Genomic DNA, 22,233 nt, shown 5'->3' on the forward strand with positions numbered 1-22,233 from the left:
CTCCATAAGAAGCACCATGCTGCATCAACCAATTCAACCTTGCTTCATAATCGTACCTTTGAGCTGCTTGCTCAACCAGATCGCCACAAGGGACATATTTCAGAGATGCTCCACGTTCTACTAGAACTTCCAGGTGCGATTTTACCAGGTGGAATGCTAAGCCGTTCATACGGTAGATGTATGACAAAACATGACATAGAGAGATATAATGGAGCTTGTGAAGTGAAAAAGTTCTTAGCCAATTATTCAGCTCATCGCCTTTCATTCCCTTGATATTTTTGATGCGGGCTGAAAGAATATCATGGCTGAATCTAAGCCTGAGGTTTCGGCAAGTTGCGCCAAGGTGCAAGTATTCCGGAAGGCCAAGGCTCCTCGCGATCAAATCCAAGAGTTCTGGGGGTAGATCATCGAAGCAACCCATCTTGGTTGCAGAACTTTTGATACAGTGCAAACTGTATAGGGTCCTTGCTCAAGAATAATTTGATCGCTCAAGCATATGCGGTATTAGAATGGTCTTTGCCCGCATGAGAACGAAGGTAACGAAAAAAGCGGAATGCGCGGGCGAAGGTTATGTTATATGGGTTTGTATCACGTGATAATACGTACATGTCTGACAGGGCGGTCAGTGCGCGTGATGCCAAGTAGAGGAACAGGGCGGTAGGCCACTGCTATCATGAAAAAGTCTGAATCTCTGACTACTCTCAAGTACATAACTACTGTAGTGGGGGAATATCGGCCTGCCTCCCAGTAGGAGGATTATGTAAGGGAATTGGCCTAATTTGGAAGGGAGCTTACATACATTCATTTAGATAGTATCTTTAGCAACACACAGAGCTCAATTACACGAGTTCCAGGTTATTCGAGAGGGTGCCAGCAGTTAGTCTTAGTTGGGTGTTGTTTACCCTCATCCTTCTGCTCCATTCGACCTGCACGTACCGACAGTGCTGCCTCGAGCATCCTATCCCGTTTCGTTAGTTACCATCGATAGATCTGCCAAGACATATCCCTCCCGAGCAAAATGATTCTGCCATTTATTTCCGTCTTCCCGAACACATAAGAGCGCCATTGTTCCGTCCTCAGAGCCTAATATTCTATTCTATTACTTTTGCATCAGCTTCAACTTGCTATATCGCACGCCCCAATTACCAAGAAAATGGTCGGCTATCAGTACTGTATTGGAGAAGAAGACAGCTGCATCTCAATATCGATGTGGGAGAGGAAGGATGTAACAAGATCTTTTCTTTGGTTACGGATGACGGGAGAATAGTCCTTGCGCATATCCTAAGTCTTATTCTAAAAGTAATGGCCCTAGAAGGCGCTCAAGTGTCACCGAGTTGCTGCACGTTGCTGCGGATCTAAGTGACTGAACGCTGTCTACATCCAGCGGCATTTGCAATTTGAGTTATGGTTAGTGATTTGCTCAGCATCGTATCCCGAATGAATGCTTGTGTCGAGGAAGCCAGAGCCGGCACCATCGTAGCTTGATATCCTAGTCTTAGTTGAAGAATAGGGACAACATGGTCGGAGGTGCAATCACCCAGGCGGGATGGACAAATTTGGCGGAAAACGTATTATTGAAACTCATGATTACAGTAAAATTGTCGCATGAAGCTTGTGAGATATCTTTCTGTTCTCTACTAACGTGAATGGGTGATCTGCAACCTAACTATATCGGGACTAGATAGTTTCACCATCCCTTTAGTGTTAGGGTTCGAGCTAGTTTCTCTGCGTAAAATATGCCAGCCAATTTCGAATGTCGCTGTACCTCGTAGAATATATATATAATACTCAGAAAAAGTCGGGGAGACGGGCAAATCAACTTAATATCCAATTGAGAAGCAGAAAGGGAAGGGTGGAGCCCAGATATACCGGTAATTGATAGACCCGAACCACAGCTTTCCTAGCGAACGTCGAGTAATTTTACAAGAATCCTCTGCTGAATTTTCAATGCAGATAATCAATGGCCGCTTCAAGGACAGGCTTGGAAAATTTCACGAGGCACCACGTCCAGATCAGACGTGCCCCGTGTAGACTTGGACGCCAATCCCTAACAATTTCCATACGCTCGAGCGGCCGAAGAATATAGAGGGCCCCTCCCAAAATGCCTCCAATCATCAACCGACCAAAAGAAACAGCCACTGCCAAATGGGATGGCACTGAAATTGGTTCTGCATACGCATGAATAGTGGGAATCAAAGCTAGCAAGCCGACTGATGTGACTTGGAGAGATCCTGGACGAAACGCAGCCTTCGTGGTCTTTCCATAGGACAGGCATTCCCAAGTATCCCCTATTGCAACCATCGTGAATGTTAAAGCGTACCAAATTTGAAGTACCATTTGACCTCGAAACAAGAAATATATGGTTGGCACAGTGGTGGTCCAAAGGAGGAAAATGCAATCGACATGGCTAGCCTTGTGCTCCTTTCTTTCTCCATCGCTTTGGAATACATAAAGCGCACCATGGTGGATAAGATTCACATACCAGAGTGCGATTCCAACTCCAAAGCCGACCACTATGACAGCGCCAGGAATGTGTTCTGCAGTGGAGGGGAAATGAAACACCAAGGGCTGTAATGCATAGAAGATGAAGTATAAAAAGCCAAAGGCGCCTATGGTCATCTCCAAGGCACAGTCATGGGCGATCCGGGGATGAGATAACATGATTTAGGGAGCGTGGAAGCGTCGACACAATTGTATATCATGAAAGGTATGAGTGGGAAGATGAGCTGTTTTAAATCATGGATTGAAGGAGATCGGGCCATTCTGCGCTTCAGATGGCGTTGACCGACTACTGACTGTTGATCACCATTTCTCCAGGAACAGGCTCATTCATTACAACGCCAGGAATATGGCTGTTGCCCCCATTATATAAAACAGGCTCATCAGGAAGTATGCTGCATTGACGGGAAATCTACACACCTTTAGGACCCTCCGTGTTACTGGCTTCGACAGAATTACCAGACGGGAGCCCCCCAACGCCAACCCCAAGCAATTGAGATAATGAATAAGGTAGTGCAATTGGAGCGACAAATCAGCCGACAACGCGCAGAGAACGCTTATTACCGTGATTGTTACTCCTTGTTCAAATTCCTTCAACGTGCTACAGAGCATACAATTCGTGACTTGCGACAACTTTACGAGTCAAATCCACTAGGTACCTCAAACTATTCTACCCATCAAAGAGTGTGGTCCCTACAAAACATAATCTTCAGTATTATCGAAAAATCTTGCGAGTCAGAAGCCGGGCTGGATGAATTGTGTCCTCTTGACCCAGCACACTCGGCAACGGCCGTGTTGGAGCCAATCAGAAGAACGTACACAGAGCCAGAGGGCTTTCGAAGCACATTCGAGGTAGCAGATGCGGTGGATTTTGGATCTCAACAGTCCACAAGAACAAGAGGAAGAGAAAGAGAAAGAAAGAACAAAAGACAACGGGATGGTGCCCTGGGAAAGGAATGACTTTCCGTCTGATCAGCGGTAATGCCGGATCTCGGCAGCCGGGTCGTACACAGCGTCTCCGAAGATTCGCGCAATGACGCTCGCGAGCCGAGATCAACGCACGGTTCAGATATGGACAAAATTTGATTGCCATTGTTTCTTTACGGAACCAATGCGCGGGATGATAGCGCATGCTTGAGATTGAGGTTGCTGCCTGAAGCCGTGCACAGAATCCAGCAATGCCATGCAAGAACACGGGACTCACAACTTAAGGAAAATGTACGAACTGAATTTGGATATCAATGATTTATCTACACGTGCCAGCATCCATATATCACGCCCGCGAGCTTGGAATAGTTTCATGTTTCTTTCTCAGTGAAGTCAGATCAGATTGATTCTCAAACTACGAGTACATGCTCACCAACATTCCTGCCATACAGAATCCCGGTAGCCCCCAGAGTGCGAGCCTGCCAAAGATATCATTGATGGAGGTTTCATCACCGACGGACCGCTTTAGAACCAATGTTTAGCTTTCCGATAACGAAAATGGCTGCCAGCTAGAGCCGTCAAAGCCACTCCGGGGCTGATTGATGCGTGGCACGAATATCCCATTGTCGTTTCCACGTCTGTTCGGCCTTTTCTTCTTCCTCTCGTGATTTGTCAAGAGCCGTTTGCAAGAGAATAATCGTCCGAATTAACCGTGGGTCCTTCCATGGTCCCTTTCCCGGATTGAAATGGTACTGCAATGCTAAGCCTTGGGTGGCGTCCAGACTCTTCGCAATCAGCCGATGAAAAGCCTGAAAACATTCGCGGTAAAAGTCGTTCTCGTGGCCCTGTTGTATTTTCTGCCGTAGCTTTTGGCTGATCAGTTCAGAGCATGGCATGCTTCCTTGACTCTTGGAACTCTGGAGGCGCGAACGTGTCATCTCCAGCGCCATCGTAGTTCCATGCGCCATGGCAATTTGATGATCGAGTGCGTTGGGTTCCGGCATAGATAGGCTGAGCAAAGGAATCAGATCGACCGGGTCGGCGTGTTTCGCTTCATCAGGGGTTCGACTGTAGATGCTCGGGCTGTTCTCACGAAAATTGACTGACATCCTGGCGATCGTAGACCGTATGTCATCTCAAACAAGGGCCCCAAGTGGGAAATATGCCCTTAAATAGAGCAATCATACTGTAGCTTTGTCCCATTTGATTTCATGATCGAGGGAAACATCTCAGGTACATTACTACGGCTGACACTGGGGATGAACGGCCGCCCCGGATCACCATGATTTTACAGGGCCATGGATGATCTCCAACACGGTGCAAGCCGGACGTTGATCGATTGACGGTCATTGGACCCGCACAAATCTGAGTTTTATTCCGCAAGATCATCTCCTGGTCTAGGCTAAAGAGAAAGAAAACTACGTACGCCAAGCCCAGCTAAGCATCTAGAGAAGAAGGGACGGAGGAACTGTGGGACTCTAATGATGCGCCTACGCCTCTCGCCACGAACGAGGCGACCTTGTATGCAAAAATACACGCACGTTCAATTACCTTACCGCCGTGGCCTTTTAGGGTGAATCGGTTCGGAAAATCGGACTGAACGTTTTTTGCCCTGATAACAGGGGCATAGCCGGCGTGAGGGCCAGACGAAAACCCGGTGATCTGCACGCCCAAAGGGGGTCATCGCCTGTTGGCGCTCGAGTAGCTCCCGCATAGATGTTGGGAAGCCCCCTATTCTCTCACAGAATATGCCATTGACGATTTGGATTGATATCCGCTCGTCAAGACTATGCAGTGGGAAGGCAACACGCTTCCGGAAGTACCCACAGGAGGAGCAACAATCCAGGGGGGTCTACACGGCCCAAGTCCGCACTCGAACCGGCCTGAAACCATGCACCAGGAAACTCGACCAGTACGCGCTGGAGGATCGCGGCAGCACCTGGCCGTGCACAGAGGATCGATCCCCGGCAATAAAACCCAGCGTGGCTTCGCACAGGCGTTTCATCCAACTCGAAGAAAAACATTGCCGACGCAAGAATGACCCGGACAAGATCATCGGGCACTTCGAAGGTCATTTCGGTCAACGCGTCCAGCAAGCTGACATCGTCCAACTTTGGGATTGGGCCGCGGATCTCATGGTCGAGCCGGAATACGTCCGGCTTGGAACGATGCGGTAGATAGTTCAGCGCTTCAAAGAATCCCTGTTCTCCATCCATCAAAGGGGAAAACATCAGGGCCCGGAGAAGGCGCGGCAGAGCACCGTTCTGCAACCTACTATGCCGCCCCGTGGCAGGGCCTGGGGCGGAAGAGGATCGACCGGTGCCGATGGAAAGAAGGAGATCGTGTCGGTCTGCCAGCGGCCAAACAATCCCCGACTCGCGCAAAGCGATCGACAAAGGATTGTTTGCGCGGACCCCACCATCTTGCAACGACCCCAATTCGCGTATGTCTGGGGTTGACAACTTTTTGGCCTCAAAATAACTTGGAGCGATTAGCTTCAGCGGATCCGACAGCGATGGGGAGAACAACTTACAAGGGTGCTGCAACGCTCGAGTATGCCCTGTCACGAGATCAATATTGTCAGCAACGGCGACCGGAGAGGCGAAAATACATGCATCCTAGTTACACCTACGCATCCTTTAACCTTGGGTTTTCCTGTCCATTGCGAGGTAATACAAAAGAATAGGCCGCTTGCGCGGGGCGCTGGCCTACTCCTCGATAGTTGGCTATCACGCATGCCTTTCCGTCCGACGTACGGCTTGTTACAATAGCCACTCGACAGCCCGACGGACTCACTCTCGGAACGTCAAAGGCACGGCGTTCGGGTCCGATCGCCTCGCGCAGGATCTGCGACAGTCGGTGCGAATTATACAGTCCACTGGAAGTCAGATTGAATGCCGCGGCAAGCCACTGCACGGGGCGCGGGATGGCAGACTTGCACGCAGGATGGAATATTTTGCGCGCTAAGTTTGGGAAACTACGGAAGCAAGAATCAGCCGACACGCCATTGACAAAGAGATCAATGGCTGACAGTGCACCTAAAAACAGCTATCAGCAGTCAGGTCCACGCGCTGATTCGGATTACCATTGCGAAGCATTATGCGGACTTACCGACGCTCGTTCCGATGCAGTAGTCCGGCAAAGATCCAATCGGTATCCCGACACGTCTTTCCAAAGCACAGAGGAGACCCAACTGGACGAGACCTCGGACGCCTTCTCCGTCTAGACTGAGGATCACGGGGCGTTTGGTCGGAGGAAGTTGGCGAATGACCATATTGCACTCGTCCTCGCAGATAGGACATCTGGCAAGCTCCACGAAATATTCAGCCGATGCTTGCAACCTTCCAAATATCGCGATGCAGTTGTCGCACAGTGCATGTGTGCAGGGTAGCATGTGCTCTGGCGGTCGGCACAGGCAGACAAGACACGTGGTGGTCGAGTATAGATTCCCATAGTGATGATGGAATTGGCCAAGTACATTCTTTCGGATCGATGACGACGTTCTGTCGGCACCCAACTCTGCGAATCTTCGCACGAATTGAGACTGGATGCGTTTGGTGACATTGCCGGATGGATGAGGATCTCTGACACCGTGACAGTGTGCCTCGTACAGAATAGCGAAGACGATCGAAGGCGGGAAGCCTCACATGTGTTAGCCTTTGGATCGGTCGTGGGGCCATCTACTTGGCTTACCGTGCATTTGTGGAGGGTACGCGTCCATCAGAAGAGCGGAAGCAACAAAATCCACCATGTGCTCCAGGTGCACCCCATTATCTGCGGACGGCTTGTTGCCCTGCCAGAACTCGCGCAGGCACTCGGCCATCATGTCGTTCGTTGGGAACCCTGCACGGGTCTGGGAGAATAGGTCGAATGGTGGCGCCTTCCATAATCGGTCAACAACCGCAATGCTCCGATCCCAAAATGCATTCAAGTGGACCGCAGACAAACGACCCGAGATCGGCTCGTCCTCGGTGTGTATCAAATCAAGACTTTCACGCAGCGAGGCCTGGAGTGGCTCGAATGCGATTGTGTCAGAAAGGCTGGATCGTGAACGCAAATCGAGAATTGTGGTTCTCTCTCTCTCGATGATGCAGCGCAAATCACCGTTGTTCAATAGATCCCTAGCTTCGTCCTCGATGCTCTTGGTCAAAACGATGATCACACGCAAAGGAGGCCGGACTGCTTGATCTGCAATCCGTAGATCCCTATGCCGTCGTCCGAGCAGGCGTTGTGCCGCTTTAACATCCGAGATTGATTGGACAAACAAGCACAGTACTCGGGTCCACGGCAAAACGATTTGTCTTTTGACTTCTTCCTGGATCAATCTTGTGGAGCATGTAGATCCTGCGTCCGAAATTGCGTATTTTCGATGGTTGGCGGTTGCGTGTCGGAGCCCTGTGGTGTCACCTGTGCGTTGTGTTGAGTCCCACCCGCTCTCGGCAATTAGAAGGGGCGAATCTGTCTGAACGGCTTTATGGTTGAGGTGCAGGCGAACCAGACCTGCGGGGCCTTTCCGCGTCACATTGTTTTGTGATAGAATCGAGCGGAGAGCCCGGATCCGACCAATGCCACCAGCGAAGTAGATCAAGTCTGGGTACTGGCGCTGCGGAAATGGCATCCCGTTTACCAATTCTCCCAACCGGTTTGTATCAATCAGCGTCCACGACCCATCTTCGTTGACGATATCCAGCCATGCTGCCATCATGCGAGATAACTTCTTTGGGAGGTGGGAACGCATGGCACCGGGGCCAATGGCTTTTATAATACGGCTATGCTCATGATGCCAAACATGAGGACGCAGTCTTTTGCGACATTCAACCAGAAACCCGTTCTCCGGCGAATAGCTGCCTTGCAGCACTTATATATTCGGGGCATTTGAATGTTCGCTTCCGTCCTGCATATTCTGTAATGGTGGGTGTTTTCATGAGGCGAGGAGAATATGAGCTTTTCCTCGGTTGGTTTTCTTGCGGCTTTCTGGCCACGAGGAACTGCATATGCGAAACATATATCAGCTCGAATGGGGGCATTAAATATAAATATTCCCGTCCGGAGGCCAGGTTCTAGTCAATTGTACTTTGTCACTGACGTACCGATCAACCATGTCCGCAAGTCCCTCAGCACAGCCGGTGTTGCTTCTACGTCGAGTTTATACGGAGGAAAATATCACCCAAACGCCATGTGTTAGCCACAAATTGGTCAATGCCGACGAGGACCGTTATTTGAAGATGCTACGCGAGGACGACCAAATGGATTTGAGTCTCAATATCACAGCCAGCGTGGCGAATTGGGCTCTGCTGGCCGGATACCTTGTTATTCCCGGCACCTTCGCATCGCTCCAATCATCGAACCAAGTCGGACACGTTTTGAACGCCAATAAAACGGGCCGCGTCGTGCTACACGCCATCCAGAACCCACCTCTCCTTGTGATCGCCTGTCTGTTTCTTGCAGGTGGCATAGGAGCAATGCTATGGTTACTTCATTTCCCCAAACTCCGAGGTAACTACGTGTGGCTGACGAACAGGATTTTTATGTGAGTGGTCTCAGCTCCGCTGCTTGCGAGTGGATTGGACAGGCTAATTTGAAAATAGTCCGGTGACTTTGAACGCGGGTGCGGGATTGCTGACTACCCTTGTCAATGTCTTTACATCCCATGGACGGACCTGGTCAATCATGGCAATTGTCACGACGGCAGTCACCGGGACGACTTTCCTTATCTTCTTGGTACTTTTGGGGGTGTACAAATTTTACAAAATGCCTCGACTGAATGGTCAAAGCACGTTGAGGTCTCCCGTATTTATTATGCAAACACGAAAGAGATCCCACCATTGATCCCCCTCGGAATCCAGCGCTTGTCATGGCTACTGTTAAAGTATGCTCGAATGCCTGCCTCTTATACAGCAACCTACGCTTCCTTGCATGCTATTCGTTTCTAAATTCAAGGTCTGTAGTTTGTATTTTCCTCTAGCCGAATGCGATGCTCTCTGGACTAGGGTGGTGATTTTATGATTCAGGTGTCTGTGCAGTGAATTTTTCAATAGGAGGAAAAGGACATACCTATAATAGTTAAATAGAAAATCTCGAAGCGCCATAGGTACTCGCCACCTAAGAAAATTCCCCGGAAGCTAGCCAACCTATCAATTCGAAAGTAGTACCTGCGTGCAAGCTTCAGGTCATGCCATGTGGGGGTATATTGGAGATTTGTGTCACACAACATTTGGCCCGGTTATCGCTGGATGACGCTTTTTAAAAATGGCTAAGGATCGGGTGTCGTGGTAAGCATGATCAAAAAAAATATCTCTTTTCATTAAGCTAGATTTCTAGTGTAGGTGGCCTGGCTCAATAAATGTAGAGTAGAGAAGCCCACCATTGGATTGTGATATATCCAGTTGTCAATGGCCTATCAAATAAACCCCGGGTCACGGAATCTTTCCATCAGCCGCATAAAGAGACGACACTACCTCAAGCAGGACAAGGCAATTAACGATAGCCTATGTTCATTCATCTTTGATCACTGGAATGATGGCAAGAAATTGAGGTCCAAGGATTCCGAATTTTCTGCCTCTCAAATTATGATTGCTGCACAGCTATACAAGAACAAATACCATTTGAAGCCTTTGTGGTCGTTTCACGCATACAGATAAATAACCCTTGTGGGATCCCAATAGTCAGCCACAAACTGGTTGATCCTTCACGATTGCATCATGTCCTCAACCCAGCCAAAAAGTCTTCGTCGGAAGGGCGGCTCTGGTAGCCTGTCCCGGCTAGCATTACTGGAGCAGTGCGCGCAAGATGGATCCCTTTCCTTGTCAAAAATAGAAGGATGCATTGCGCAAGCAGCGATTGTGGATAAAACTCAGGCATGTACAATCAATTTTGATAATTCTTTGTTTCGATTGCCTCCGGCCACAGTACCTCAAGAACAGAGTTCAACGAAACACACCTAAATCCGTGCATGCCTGGGTCAGAGCAATTCCAAAGCTTTCTCCTCGAGCGAATCCTTGACAGACCCTATTCGTTGTTGCGATGATATTGTGTATTGCCGTTGGCCGTGGCGGGGCAGCACAGTTTCTTTTGAATCGGTTTCGGGTATCGAGTTTTCTTTGCAAAACGTGAGCTCATATTAGCAACTAGCTTGCCCTAGTCGAAGAAGTTGATACACGTACCAAGTCATCCTGGGAAAGGGGCCAGTCTTTTGCTTCAGTTGCGATTGTGAATATTTGTCCAGTCTTTTTCATGCGGATGCTCAAGTAGACGTCGGCATCGCATTCTGCGCTGTATCTGGATATTTTTTTGAAAAGCGTTTCCCTCCTTCTCCGGGCTTTTTGGCAGAAAAGCCTTCCTTTTTGAGACGTCAATCCGGGTATCTTTCCCATTTCAGTACTGGAAGTCATATTGGGGGTGTCAATAACTCTGGAACGCAATCAGATCTTAGCCCATTGGCATTTACATCGAGCTCTATATATTCCATTATTAGCGCATCGTAGTCAAACACTTGGCCATGATAAGTTCCTTCCAATGACACCACATGCTTCCAATTGTTCATCCCTATATCAACTAAAAGTCAACGTTTGGATCACTCCACGCCTTCTCAAGTTTATATTTGGGCAACATGCGTATCACCGATGATACGCGAATGGCTTTTGCTTGTTTGAAACAAACGGTTGCATCAACATGCACTAATTTGCCTTCTCGAAGTTGTGATCGACTATACCATAAACTCAGTACGATCATCGAGCTCCTGAATCTCAAAAACAGATGCAGGAAAAGTACTTGGTATTTTTGCTACCTCGTAATTACCTTCAACGTTGACTTCAGTGAAAGCCGTTTCAAAGAACACATGAAATCATTCTCCAACGTCGACTATATGCAAAACTCGGGGTGCGGCCCCGCGTGGCGATGAGAGTTATTCATTCATATTCACTAAACAATCCATCTGTGATCACTAGGTAAGCGCAAACCAGTCTGACAATAGCAGACCGATAAAATTTAGCATCCAATAAAATACTATGCGTACAGCAGTTATGATTAAGGAGGACAAAATCCTTGACTTTAATATGGTGGCCATCCCAACTATCTGCGACATATCAAAAGCCGGAATTGCCAACAGCTGCCCTGGAAGTGTTTAAAGAAGACGATTCCTGGGCCAGTATGCTCTCTCAAATCTGCGCGATCCTGTGTGGTGCAGCTGTAATCACCGGAGCGCAAACAGTCCGCCTCCTACTGCCAGGATTCCAAGGGCGTGAGTTGGAAGCACGTATTCTATCATATGTACGTGGGCCAGTGTCGACATATTGAAATGAAAAACCAAGCCCCAGCCAATTACTAAACTATATTCTAGGAGGAGCAGGCGACCACCTTTGTCTTGACCTGCCCCCGGACCGTGGCTGCCCCTGACTGCGGCGTTTCCGAAGCCGGCATGACGGCTATCGCTAAGGATGAGTCCATTGAGCTGGTGGATGTCAACAAACGAAACAGGTTTGATATTGCTATACACCTGAAGCAAATTCAAGGCTAACGGATTGTTGCAGCACGGCGTCCTTATCTTGTCAGCTCGCAGGAACGACATACGCATCCTGTTGTGCCACAAACACGATTTCGGCCCATGCCACACTAGCACCGAAAGATCTAAACTGGATGGAAATACCAGTCAGGGATGCAGCTTCAGGTACGGAAGATACACTACGTCCTGCTACTTCTACCTTACCAGCTACGACGACATCCGCGAAACTCCCATCAGGCACCGAAGCAGTTCATGCGCCGCTCGTGGAGAGCCAAGGCACATTTATGATCGAAGATTCATGGGCTTTATACAAGGCAATAGGCTCGATTGTGCTTGGACTGCTGGGATACTGTTTCATTTTTTCTTTCTATGATGGCAGGGCTTCTTCCAATAGCCATAAAGCTGGTGGTGAGCAATGCAACCTTGTTTCAGAGACCTCGGCATGTGGAATATTAGCCCGGAAAAAAGATGTAAATGCCAAAGGGCAACGATGGAATTTGTATGAGAAAGGTTGACAAAACGTCTGTTGACGCCGCCAGATGTACTCAGGGTGGGATTTCGGCAGCAGATGGAATGGGATAATCTGACTTAGATTCTCGGCATATACTAGAAATAATTTTGAATACTGTTCTTAGATTAATCCGTGGTTTGGTCCCGCGTCTGCTACTTGCAGATAGGAGAACGTCTGATATACAGCGCCGAAACAGGAAGAGCGCCAAATTTGTCTCATTTGGATACTAAACGACGCAGAAGGATCAACTCAATCAGAATATTCATCTTCCGATACAAGTTCCGTGCGTCTTGGCTGGAGAGTTGACTGCATTTCCACCTTATAGCAAATGTTTTTGTGCGCAGGCACAGAACAGATACAGTACCTATTAGCCATATAGATTGGATGCTGCAATCAAGTACCCCCTCATGCGGTTAAGAAACCAGGGCCTTGGCTTTGAAGTACACATGCCGTATCACTGACGGCAGACCCTTCTGGCGCGGATGATCCCACTCAGCTGCGAGAACTAATAGTATTCATTTGAAGACGAGCCTGTGATGAGGTGAATCCAGAGGCGTTATTAGAGCGCTTCTCGAGGCGTTTGCACCACGCTGTGTAACCGGAATACAAAACCAGCTTGTTATGTCCAAACTCAAGCAGCGACCTCGACATCTTTGAACCTTCCACTGCCACCCGTGCCGAATAGGCCTACCATGCCTTCCTGGAAGCTGGGATCCGTGACACTGAGACTGGTGTGTGAGTCCCCGTGGCTCTGATTTAGCGTAGCGGTGAGTCGAGTGGAATTTACGGAAACTGATAGGTGGTACCACTGATTGGCTCGGATCCCTCCGCTGTGGCCCTTTGAGTGTAGCAATGTAGTACGGTCGTTGTACTTCCAGACCGCAAGCTCACCAGAGGTGGCGTTGATGGTAGCCATATATCCTTTCAATTTGTATGGACCGGTCGTCGAAGCCGACACCCGGGCTTTCAAACCCGGCGGTGCCAGATGTACCCGAGATCATAATGTTGGCACTAACGACGTAGTCGTTCCACCCGGACGATCCAGCCACTGTGACGGCATCCTTTATAAGTGGCTGAAATTCATACTCGCGATGGATGACAGTCCAGTTTCCTCCAAAATTGATCCAACCGGCTTCTCTATTCTCTGAAAAATCCGCTTTGTACGGCAAGACGGCAATGGGTGCCGCGCCGGTGCGTTCGGAGCAGAACTGTGTCGTACCCTCCGCAGACGGGGCTGTGTACCGTACCATCCCATGGCCTACTGGAAGTAGGTGGGGGCTATAGTTCGCACAGCTAGGCGCGTCTGCGCCAACAGTCCAAGGAGATGGGGACCATGACCAATTTCCCACGCCATACGCGTGATTGGTGAAAACGACCCGATATTGCTCTTCGGCAGTGCTGTTATCGAGTCGGTACCGGACGGCTTGGCTCGCAACCACCAATTGCTTTGTCGACTCGTCCCAGATCGTGTAGGGGCTCTGTCCGGGATAGAGGCCGTCATCTGTAGCGACCACCGTGCCAAGATCAGCAGCGTCCCAGGTAGAACCGTCTGGGGAAGTCTTCACGTGGATCCGGCAGTAGTTGTGACAAACCTCATAGCTCATGATATATTCTCCATTGTCCATCTTTGCCACGGTCGCCATCCCGGGTCGGTCGAGTTTGTTGGGGCTGACGACATCGCCGGTCGGGTTGCTCCAGGTATCACCTCCATCTTCCGAGGTGACATGAACCAGCATCTGACTATGCTTTTGGTGGTCACGTTCATCCGAGAAGATCGCGATCAACCGGCCTTGGTCATCCAAATAAACAAACGGTTCCCAGATCCCGCCTTGGCTTGTGCTGCGTTGCCATACCCCCAACGAGTCCCAGGTCTTTCCGTGATCCGCTGATCGCCATGCAAAAAATTCGGTCGAGAACTCCGAACAATTCGCGGGGAGCAGATTACCTACTAAAAGCAGCGCGCCTTGTGGATATTTCCCGAGTTGCTGCGGATACTCAAAGATATAGAAAAGATATAGGGTTGGTAGAATACGGAGAACGGATGACCATCGGGTCGGTGGTCTGGGTGTCGGAGACCGTGGCCAGGGTCTCCCACGTCGCGCCTTGGTCATCACTCTGGCGGATAATGAAGCTTCCCGGGGTTCCGTCGGGGTCGTTGGATTGTGGCCCTCGCGTATAGTGGTGTTCCCACGTAGCGAGAAGTCTGCCGTTCAACACGCCGGCATGCTGGAGCTCAACCACTCGAGCATACGTGTTGGTTTCATTGCGTTGGATGCGTGTCCAGAGGTACGACCCTTCTGCGTCTGCAGCGGCAGGCATGATGAAGGCCACTGTGGAGAAGGCGTGTGCGAGCAAGCGTAGAGGCTTGAACATAGTATCTCCGATAAGTTACTGGACTCAGGACGCATTTTCTTGACTTCGTGGCATATTGGCGGCATACTTATGTTCGCCAATATCTTCAGTCAACCATCCATATTTGAGCCGCATTAACAATGGTCGTGGTGACTGTTAATGGTTCGGTGATAAACATCTTCATCTCGTCATTACAATACTTGAGCGCAGCAACGGATGGGCAACTCGAGTCAGCTTTCCCCCGGCAGTCTTCTTACACCACAATCAGAAATACAGGACAGAAACTCCAGTGCTTTTCAGCTTCAATGACTTGCAACAAGGTTGGCATTTCCGACGCGTTTGGAAGCGCCTTAGCCTATTCTCAATTCTGAGGGTTGTTCAGAAACTGCTGGTATGTGTAAGGTGTTTTATCAGCACTTGTTGTACGTGAGACCGGTGTGGAGTTACTTATAAATATTCATACCTAGGTCGCCAATTACCTAGAAAGTAACCATTACTCTACTGAATTTCGATCTCCGCGAGGCCGACCAGGCATGCATCGATTACTGAATATGGTCTTACTTATTCCAGCCGCGCTTGGCGGAACCCTTCAAGTCATTGATCATCAAGGCCAGTGCTTCGTGTATTCGACCCACAACTTCGGTTGCACTGGGATCTCCGAGCCGTTTGCGCCTCTTGACGGCATCTCTTGTTCTAGTAAGCAAGCCCCTTGAGAATAAGGAATATTGCTGATAGCTTCCAGATCTGAATACGAAGAAGGATGATAAAGGCCCCGATTCCCCTGCGCTGAAAGCCATGTTATGTGGCTCCAGTCCGAAGGAACCGGCGTGGATCAAAGTGCACCGCAATGGCGTGCTTAATTTCCACAATGATCACGGGGATGAAGGAAACTGCACTGTGGATGCATCCCTGAACAAAGGAAGTTTATGCACCATCAGTAACAGCCTGGAAACCTCAGCTCCAAGTAGTAAATCCCAGCTGAGTCCCTCGGATTCTTCATCTAGCCATGTGTCGGCTGTGGCGGCAGCTCCAACAATTTCGTCGGACTCTTCCGGCTCTTCGAATCCCGGCGCGGATTGTTGAATGCGAATTTAAGTTCGTGGATCGGTTTCTATGTCTGTGAGGTACTGCTTTTGTTCTCTGAAACTCAGGGTGACCTATTGTCTACAGACGCACGCACTTTCGAGAGTTGTTTCATGTTGTTTCGCGCATTTTTGGCAAGTTGTCAATGATCTTTCGATTGTCAGCTGCAATGCAGTTCATAATAAAGAGATAAAGTCAAATCTACATTCTTAAGTCCTTTGCCAGAAAGCATGAAACCTATTCATGCAGGTGGAATAATGAGGTCTTGTCTAGGTATCAAATGAATGTCGCTGAAGTGGCCATCCTTGCGGTGTCAATGTTCCACGAAACTCGGGATCGTACATGTAGCACGCTTGGTCCAAAGTCGCCACGTAGCGGTTGCGGCCATCCAATTTGCCATGGGTTGGATAATGGGCCAAGAGGTTGTCGAAGCGTTTGAACGCGCGATGGCATTCCGGGACCCAGCAGACGTATGGTCTCTCGTCTGAGTGGCACATCAGGTGCCGCTCAAGTGCCGCTCGACGCCTGAATTGACGATTACATCCAGGGTGTGTGCATTTGAACTGCCGCTGGGGTATGTGATTTGGAGATTTCTGGGCGGCCCGGCCTAGGTTTGCTTGAAGAGTCTCGGGAGGGGCGATGTGGGTGGGCCCGAGGGAATCAGAGCTTGGTAAAGCCGCAGCTTCAGGATCGCTTATCTGAGCGCTGGGCTGAGAGAACCCTATGGGCAACGTAGAACAACACTCATGAATCGGTGCAGTTTTCGTCTCAGGGCCACGGGCACATGGAGGCGAGTTGAACCCGCTTTGGGGGCTAGGGCTTTGCACATAACCCAGCCAGTAAATAACAGGGATCAGTTCGCAATGATCAAGGGCCGGTTCAGCAAGGTGATCTGGTCGCTGCTGGATTCGCCCGTTTCGATCACCCTGGCCTTGCGGTATAGACGGCTGCCCATGATACTGGTCAAGGGCGCGGGACTGAGGAGCCCTGTTAGTCGGACGTGCGAAGTGGTCAGAGTCAGAAATCGAGTGCCATTCGTACTTCGTGTCCTGTAGCACTGGTGCTTCGATCACATTGGGCCGACACTCCGACGGCCTCGATGAGTAGAGATCCATGGAGAAGCTTTCGCGTGTAGATCGCGCACACGCAGTACTACAACTCTGCTGTCGGCTACTTTGGACTGAGAAGAAGTAGTATCACGAAAGCAATTGCATTATTCAAAGAGGGTTCAATGCCATCTGGTACTTTGGGCTGAGGGGATAAGTTGCCCACAGCAGGAATAAGTCTTTCGTAGCATGACACGAAGGACAAGTTGATATGAGATGAAAAAGATTTGATCAAATAAAGTACCGATTATGAAGCACGCTAGTTGCTGTGTCTATTTGTCGGCAATTTTGAGGCAAATATTAGTTGAATGACCCTTGACTGATGCTACTCGTTCATATGAGCACAACCGAGACTCCGAAAGCCGATGCATCATCACCAAGAGACGGTGATGAATCCATGACGAAATGTGCGGTCGTCTATCTGGACTGTAGATTCTCGATGTTGACTTCTTTGTTGACTTCTTTTCTGAATGGTCGCTGGCCAATTGTTTGCTCGTGTCTGATGAACCGATTATCACCTATTCATCATCCACTGCGGCTTCATCGGTACCCTCAGGTGTTATGACACTGCAGCACAAGACATTCTCCAGTCAGCCCGGTTGATGTCGTGAATATAAATAAAAGGATTGATTGGCAAGATGGCAAGACATAGTTTCCTTGTTCGTATTCATTTACTGTGTTGCCCTCCAGAATGGACTTTACAGCTACACGCCACGATCTTGAAATGGACGAAAACACCGGAAGCAATATAATCCCAACTCAGTGTGAGAACTCCGACTGCGATTTCGGGGCGGACAATCCCCCTCCGGTAAGAACCGTATCTTATATTTCACGTTGAATTATACATTCTGATTGATTTAGTCATCTCGTCAGCCGCAAGCCGACGAGGAACGGTCTGAAGCCACCGAGCCCTTTCAGCCAATATTCAAAATGCTGGCGGAATTGGAACAAGATGATCCGAAGGTTGCATTTCAAGCAGCCCGGATCTTGGGACTCTTCCGTCGATTGTGGGAGTCATGCATATCGAAGCACAGAGGCAATGAAAGGCTCGAGCAAACCAACAACGGGTTGAAAGAGGAGAATGTACTCTTGAAGAATGAAAAGAGCCGGCTTCAGGGGTACCACGAGGAGCAGAGAGTCCGGTTTGATCGTCTGAACCATGTATTGGAGTCGTCTCGGGTGCAGCTGCTCAAGATTCGCGATGATTGGGAGCAAGGCCCCCGAAGTCAAGTTGTGGGACTGATGGATTGTGACCGAGAGGAGTAATGAGTCTTTTGGCATATAGACTTGGGTAGATTTGCTATGTAATCTAATATTGGTACTGCCTACCCAATAAGATGTCATTTCAGGAGGTTCTCACTGAGTCCAGCAGACCATCTGATAAATATTTAGGGAAGGTGTTCTACTCCGTCTACTATTACAGATAGATGTCATAGAAATTTGAGCAACGAATTACACAACCCTTTCCGGGAGACTGGGATTTATTTGCGGTGGATTACTGAAAACTTCTATGACCCTTTCAAAGAAGCGAATTTGTGAAGTAAATGTAAACAGGTATTAAAGACTGATTTGAATTCGGCTTTATATCCATAGCTAAGTTCATGGCCAGACTTGGAATCAACGGAAGCACATTCCACAAGTATGACAGAACATCTCTAGGTTGCCGAATGCAAATATCAGGAGACGCAAATGCTGTGAGCATATATTTGTGCCATTAGTCCCGGCGTTTGATGCGTGTTGTGAGTCTTGTGTGTAGTTGCATCACTGTCAGGAGGCTTTTCCGAACGACATGGCCCAACTGCAGCGTTTCTGCGTCAGGACGTTGCAATGGAGGAGTACGGTAGATCGATGATTTGCAGGGCCGAGATAACACGGCCGTGAAATGCTTCCAATGCCCGTGTCCGATTTTCCAACTCCATCGCTTGCCGATTGCAACTCTGACGAAGGGTGTCAAGCTCGTCTTCCAGCCATTCATTCGATTCGCTCATCTGGCGTCTCTCGTCCTCGAGCCGAATATTCACTGCAGATTCCAGGACATACATTTCCCATAGACACAGATACAAATCCACAAAATTCAAGGCGGGTGCAGCGAGGTCAGCATTGCAGCGTAAAATTTTCCGGAGCTGCGTTGTCGGGAGGTTCGCCGAGACGGAGATCTATATCTTGCTATTAAGCCTTTTTTGCCGATATGACGGGGAACGGAGCAAACCATACCTTTAGTCCGGCGATGGTAGACGAAGAAGGAATTGCACTCTCTCTTGCATCCGACTCATCACTAACATCCTCGGAGAGTCCTCGCTGTCTTTTGGCTGGTCTGCCGACTGGCGATGGAGATGCAGTGGGCGAGCTCATTGGCGGGAAGAAATTATCGGAGAAATCGGGGTGAAGATTGTACGGCATTCTTTTTCTACATCTTAAATAGAAGTATTACTTCGGAAATATGGAAGTCACCGATCGGTCTGTGCTATACATCGGGCTTCAAGTTGAGGACCTGATAGTGCGGACGCATGATTTATTCGTTGATGGATGTTGAGTTAGCTGCACAAGCTGAAAGTTCCCCTGACAGGCACACTGGTCATGACCACGTAGTCTCATGAAGGCGATCATCGTTCCTCGACAGCAACTTTCAATGACAATCACACGTCTCCAAATTGATCGGCTTGGTTTCTGCGACTCGGCAAGAATTCCAAACAGCACCAACTCATCGACTGCAGTGGTCTGTGTTGGCTATACCCACGGCCAACGAGCCGCCAATCCGCCTTGGCTTCGAGAGGCTACAATCTGTTCTGAATAAATCCTGCGACCATCAATCTGGCGCTGGATGGCTCTTCGGACATTCTCGTCATTTGCGGACCACAGTGCTGCCCGGAGGCTATGCGCATCCATCCTCTGATCCGCTAAAAGCGCATCAACGACACGAGCATGTGCGCCTTTGGCTGCCAACACCAACGGAGACTCCAGCCACCGATTCTCCAAGTTAGGGTCAATATTCTGATGGATTAATAGAGCCCGAATCAGCTCCAGGTTACCAGCACGGGCAGCAATCCCCAAAGCTGTGTCATGCGTTGTCAAGGTACCTTGATTAATCTGGAGCCGCTCCCTTGCTCTACCATTAGTCTGACAGCCTCAACATGGCCTCCCGTTGCTGCCTGGCACAGCGGTGGATCCATCAACTCTCGGCCGGTATTGATTTCTACATCTCTTATGCCCAAAAGGATTTTCATGATGTTGGCTCTTCCCATGGCAGCGGCAGTAGAAAAGGGGGTTTGCCTCTCGACACAGACGTTAACATCGATCCCGGGGACCGCGAGGAGCTGCTTCAAAGCTGTGGTTTCCAATCGTGTTGCGGCATGGTGCAGCGATGTCGAGGGTGCGTCCCATCGACCGCAGCCGCCAACTAAATTGACATCAACGCCATTTACAGCCAGCAACCTCTCGGTGATCTCGTCATAGGATAGATAGGTCGACCACCAGAGTGGGGTGTTTCCATCATTATCTATAGAGTTTACGTCTGTCCGTGGGTGCCAAAGAATCAGATCGACCACGTCCAAGCGTCGGCCGTGGACAGCAAGATGGAGTGCCGTATGACCATTTCGGTCAATGGTCGCCAAATCAAGGTCTTTTCGCCGCAGTAGCAGACTTACAGCACCCACTGACCCATGGAGAACTGCCTGGTGGAGCGATGGCTCATCGTGTTCGCTGTTATGTGGTGCAGCATATTCTCGCTGCCTTTGAAAAAGGGCCATCATGGAAGGCCTGTTGATTCGACTTGCCCAAACCCAGGGCGAAATGCCCAAATCATCATTTGCGTTTGGATTACTGCCCTTGGCGAGCAGTAGTTGTGCCAATCCAATGCGGCCCCACCATACAGCGAGATGGAGCGCTGTTTGGCCCCGTTGATGCCGGAGGTCGACTGCACAGTCCACGCGCTCTAGTACACGCCACAGGGTTGAAGATGCTCCATTCCGAACAGCAGTCCACAGTGCGCTTTCTTGCTCTCGATTCTGAAGATTGATATCTAGACCGGGGCTGTTCAGCAAGAGCGTGAGCACTGCAGGAGAAGAGTTTTTGATGGCTCTCATCACGGGGGTTTTTCCACGAAAGAAGGCATTGATATTTGCCCCGTAGTCAAGCAACCACCTTGCGAGCGTGATATTGTCATCCTTAGCGGCCATTCCAAGAAGGTTGCTGTTCTGATAGTCGACATTGAACTTGAGAATGACGGGCCGCAGTTGATGGTACAGGGTTTTGCATGATCTTGCAAGGGCAAATTTCGCGCTACCCTGGAGATACGAAGCGATGAGAAATAATATTTCCGTGGGTAAAGCCCGAATGTGTGACTGTTTTTCTTGGTTAATTGATAGGGATCAGGACATGGCGGTTTTACTAACCATGCTATGATAGAATTGCGACTTTGGCCGTGGGACTGAGGGGAACTTGCAGAAAGTTAAAACAGTTCAGGTAGTGGAGGTTTTTCAACCTTTTATGAATAACATGGATCATACCCTGTGCACGAACCCACAAAATTTAGTCTGCATATCGCATTCCCTGCTATGAATGGGTAACAGCATGGTGCTCCTGGGATTTGTAGTCCCAAAGGACGGTATCGATTAAAGGCTAGCACCAGCATTGGAAGCCTTTTCATCGCTCCTAGATATACGAAAGTTGTTTCCAGGATCGCCTGGTGTTGTTTTATAGAATGTTAGGAAAGCTACGCCACTGGCTAAAACTATGTCTGTCCAGACCAACGGGCCAGGGCATGGAATACCAAGTTTGCTGGATCTTTCGACTGCTTTTCAGTATTAGACCATGAGCCTTTCTTGTCTACCTATCAAGCACTGTTCATTGTAGTATATAAAAAGGACCTCCAACTGCATTTCTTACACACCCAGTCCGCCACGAAAAATCTCGATGGAATGTGAGAAGAACCATGACCAGGAAACAGTAAAGCCACCGTTACTGATATAAATACAGTCGATATAGCGCAGCTGCTAGCAAACTTTTTCTCACTACATTTTCCTCCCGAGAAAAGTGAATTTTCAATCAGTGGCCCCTCTGTATTCGTGATCCTTAAAAAGCCCTTCAAGCCGCACGAAGATCAAGTTAGGCTCTTGATATTGTTACTGTGAAACTTCCACCATGCCAACTGTTGGTTTTACGAGACCTTCCCGACGGCCTTGCATTCAATGCCGCACTTGGAAAAAGGCATGCAATCGTGATTTACCCTCCTGTCAGTCTTGTTCGGACCGTAGGGA

General features: G+C 49.2%; 10 protein-coding genes across 10 annotated transcripts; 4 read left to right on the forward strand and 6 right to left on the reverse strand.

Moving 5' to 3' along the window:
• Positions 1-1,944: 1,944 nt before the first annotated feature.
• N7469_002137 (uncharacterized protein) lies at positions 1,945-2,301 on the reverse strand (the record flags this gene model as incomplete). Its single annotated transcript, XM_056641057.1, has 1 exon — positions 1,945-2,301. The coding sequence occupies one exon, from the start codon at positions 2,299-2,301 to the stop codon at positions 1,945-1,947; it is 357 nt and encodes a 118-aa protein (XP_056503551.1).
• A 1,703-nt stretch (positions 2,302-4,004) lies between these two features.
• On the reverse strand, positions 4,005-8,131 carry N7469_002138 (patatin-like phospholipase family protein; the record flags this gene model as incomplete). The annotated part of the gene is made up of 7 exons (XM_056641058.1): positions 4,005-4,536; positions 4,937-5,088; positions 5,250-5,907; positions 5,960-5,986; positions 6,059-6,464; positions 6,538-7,068; positions 7,120-8,131. The coding sequence occupies 7 exons, from the start codon at positions 8,129-8,131 to the stop codon at positions 4,005-4,007; spliced, it is 3,318 nt and encodes a 1,105-aa protein (XP_056503552.1).
• Positions 8,132-8,525: 394 nt separating this feature from the next.
• On the forward strand, positions 8,526-9,359 carry N7469_002139 (uncharacterized protein; the record flags this gene model as incomplete). The annotated part of the gene is made up of 3 exons (XM_056641059.1): positions 8,526-8,956; positions 9,015-9,147; positions 9,201-9,359. The coding sequence occupies 3 exons, from the start codon at positions 8,526-8,528 to the stop codon at positions 9,357-9,359; spliced, it is 723 nt and encodes a 240-aa protein (XP_056503553.1).
• Positions 9,360-11,574: 2,215 nt separating this feature from the next.
• On the forward strand, positions 11,575-12,441 carry N7469_002140 (uncharacterized protein; the record flags this gene model as incomplete). The annotated part of the gene is made up of 3 exons (XM_056641060.1): positions 11,575-11,694; positions 11,765-11,901; positions 11,955-12,441. 3 exons carry the CDS (start codon positions 11,575-11,577, stop codon positions 12,439-12,441), a joined length of 744 nt encoding a protein of 247 aa, XP_056503554.1.
• Positions 12,442-13,068: 627 nt separating this feature from the next.
• On the reverse strand, positions 13,069-14,810 carry N7469_002141 (sialidase family protein; the record flags this gene model as incomplete). The annotated part of the gene is made up of 3 exons (XM_056641061.1): positions 13,069-13,400; positions 13,429-14,431; positions 14,484-14,810. The coding sequence occupies 3 exons, from the start codon at positions 14,808-14,810 to the stop codon at positions 13,069-13,071; spliced, it is 1,662 nt and encodes a 553-aa protein (XP_056503555.1).
• Positions 14,811-15,322: 512 nt separating this feature from the next.
• On the forward strand, positions 15,323-15,872 carry N7469_002142 (uncharacterized protein; the record flags this gene model as incomplete). The annotated part of the gene is made up of 2 exons (XM_056641062.1): positions 15,323-15,485; positions 15,532-15,872. 2 exons carry the CDS (start codon positions 15,323-15,325, stop codon positions 15,870-15,872), a joined length of 504 nt encoding a protein of 167 aa, XP_056503556.1.
• Positions 15,873-16,141: 269 nt separating this feature from the next.
• Positions 16,142-16,987, reverse strand: N7469_002143 (C2H2-type zinc finger protein; the record flags this gene model as incomplete). Its single annotated transcript, XM_056641063.1, has 1 exon — positions 16,142-16,987. One exon carries the CDS (start codon positions 16,985-16,987, stop codon positions 16,142-16,144), a length of 846 nt encoding a protein of 281 aa, XP_056503557.1.
• A 682-nt stretch (positions 16,988-17,669) lies between these two features.
• N7469_002144 (uncharacterized protein) lies at positions 17,670-18,244 on the forward strand (the record flags this gene model as incomplete). The annotated part of the gene is made up of 2 exons (XM_056641064.1): positions 17,670-17,786; positions 17,840-18,244. The coding sequence occupies 2 exons, from the start codon at positions 17,670-17,672 to the stop codon at positions 18,242-18,244; spliced, it is 522 nt and encodes a 173-aa protein (XP_056503558.1).
• A 548-nt stretch (positions 18,245-18,792) lies between these two features.
• Positions 18,793-19,378, reverse strand: N7469_002145 (uncharacterized protein; the record flags this gene model as incomplete). The annotated part of the gene is made up of 2 exons (XM_056641065.1): positions 18,793-19,134; positions 19,193-19,378. The coding sequence occupies 2 exons, from the start codon at positions 19,376-19,378 to the stop codon at positions 18,793-18,795; spliced, it is 528 nt and encodes a 175-aa protein (XP_056503559.1).
• A 327-nt stretch (positions 19,379-19,705) lies between these two features.
• Positions 19,706-21,372, reverse strand: N7469_002146 (ankyrin repeat domain-containing protein; the record flags this gene model as incomplete). Its single annotated transcript, XM_056641066.1, has 3 exons — positions 19,706-20,078; positions 20,135-21,318; positions 21,370-21,372. The coding sequence occupies 3 exons, from the start codon at positions 21,370-21,372 to the stop codon at positions 19,706-19,708; spliced, it is 1,560 nt and encodes a 519-aa protein (XP_056503560.1).
• Positions 21,373-22,233: the final 861 nt, after the last annotated feature.

This window comes from Penicillium citrinum (genome assembly GCF_028827155.1).
Source record: "Penicillium citrinum strain IBT 23319 chromosome Unknown utg000002l:1.0-3833315.0:1.0-3834789.0, whole genome shotgun sequence".
Taxonomy (NCBI): domain Eukaryota; kingdom Fungi; phylum Ascomycota; class Eurotiomycetes; order Eurotiales; family Aspergillaceae; genus Penicillium; species Penicillium citrinum.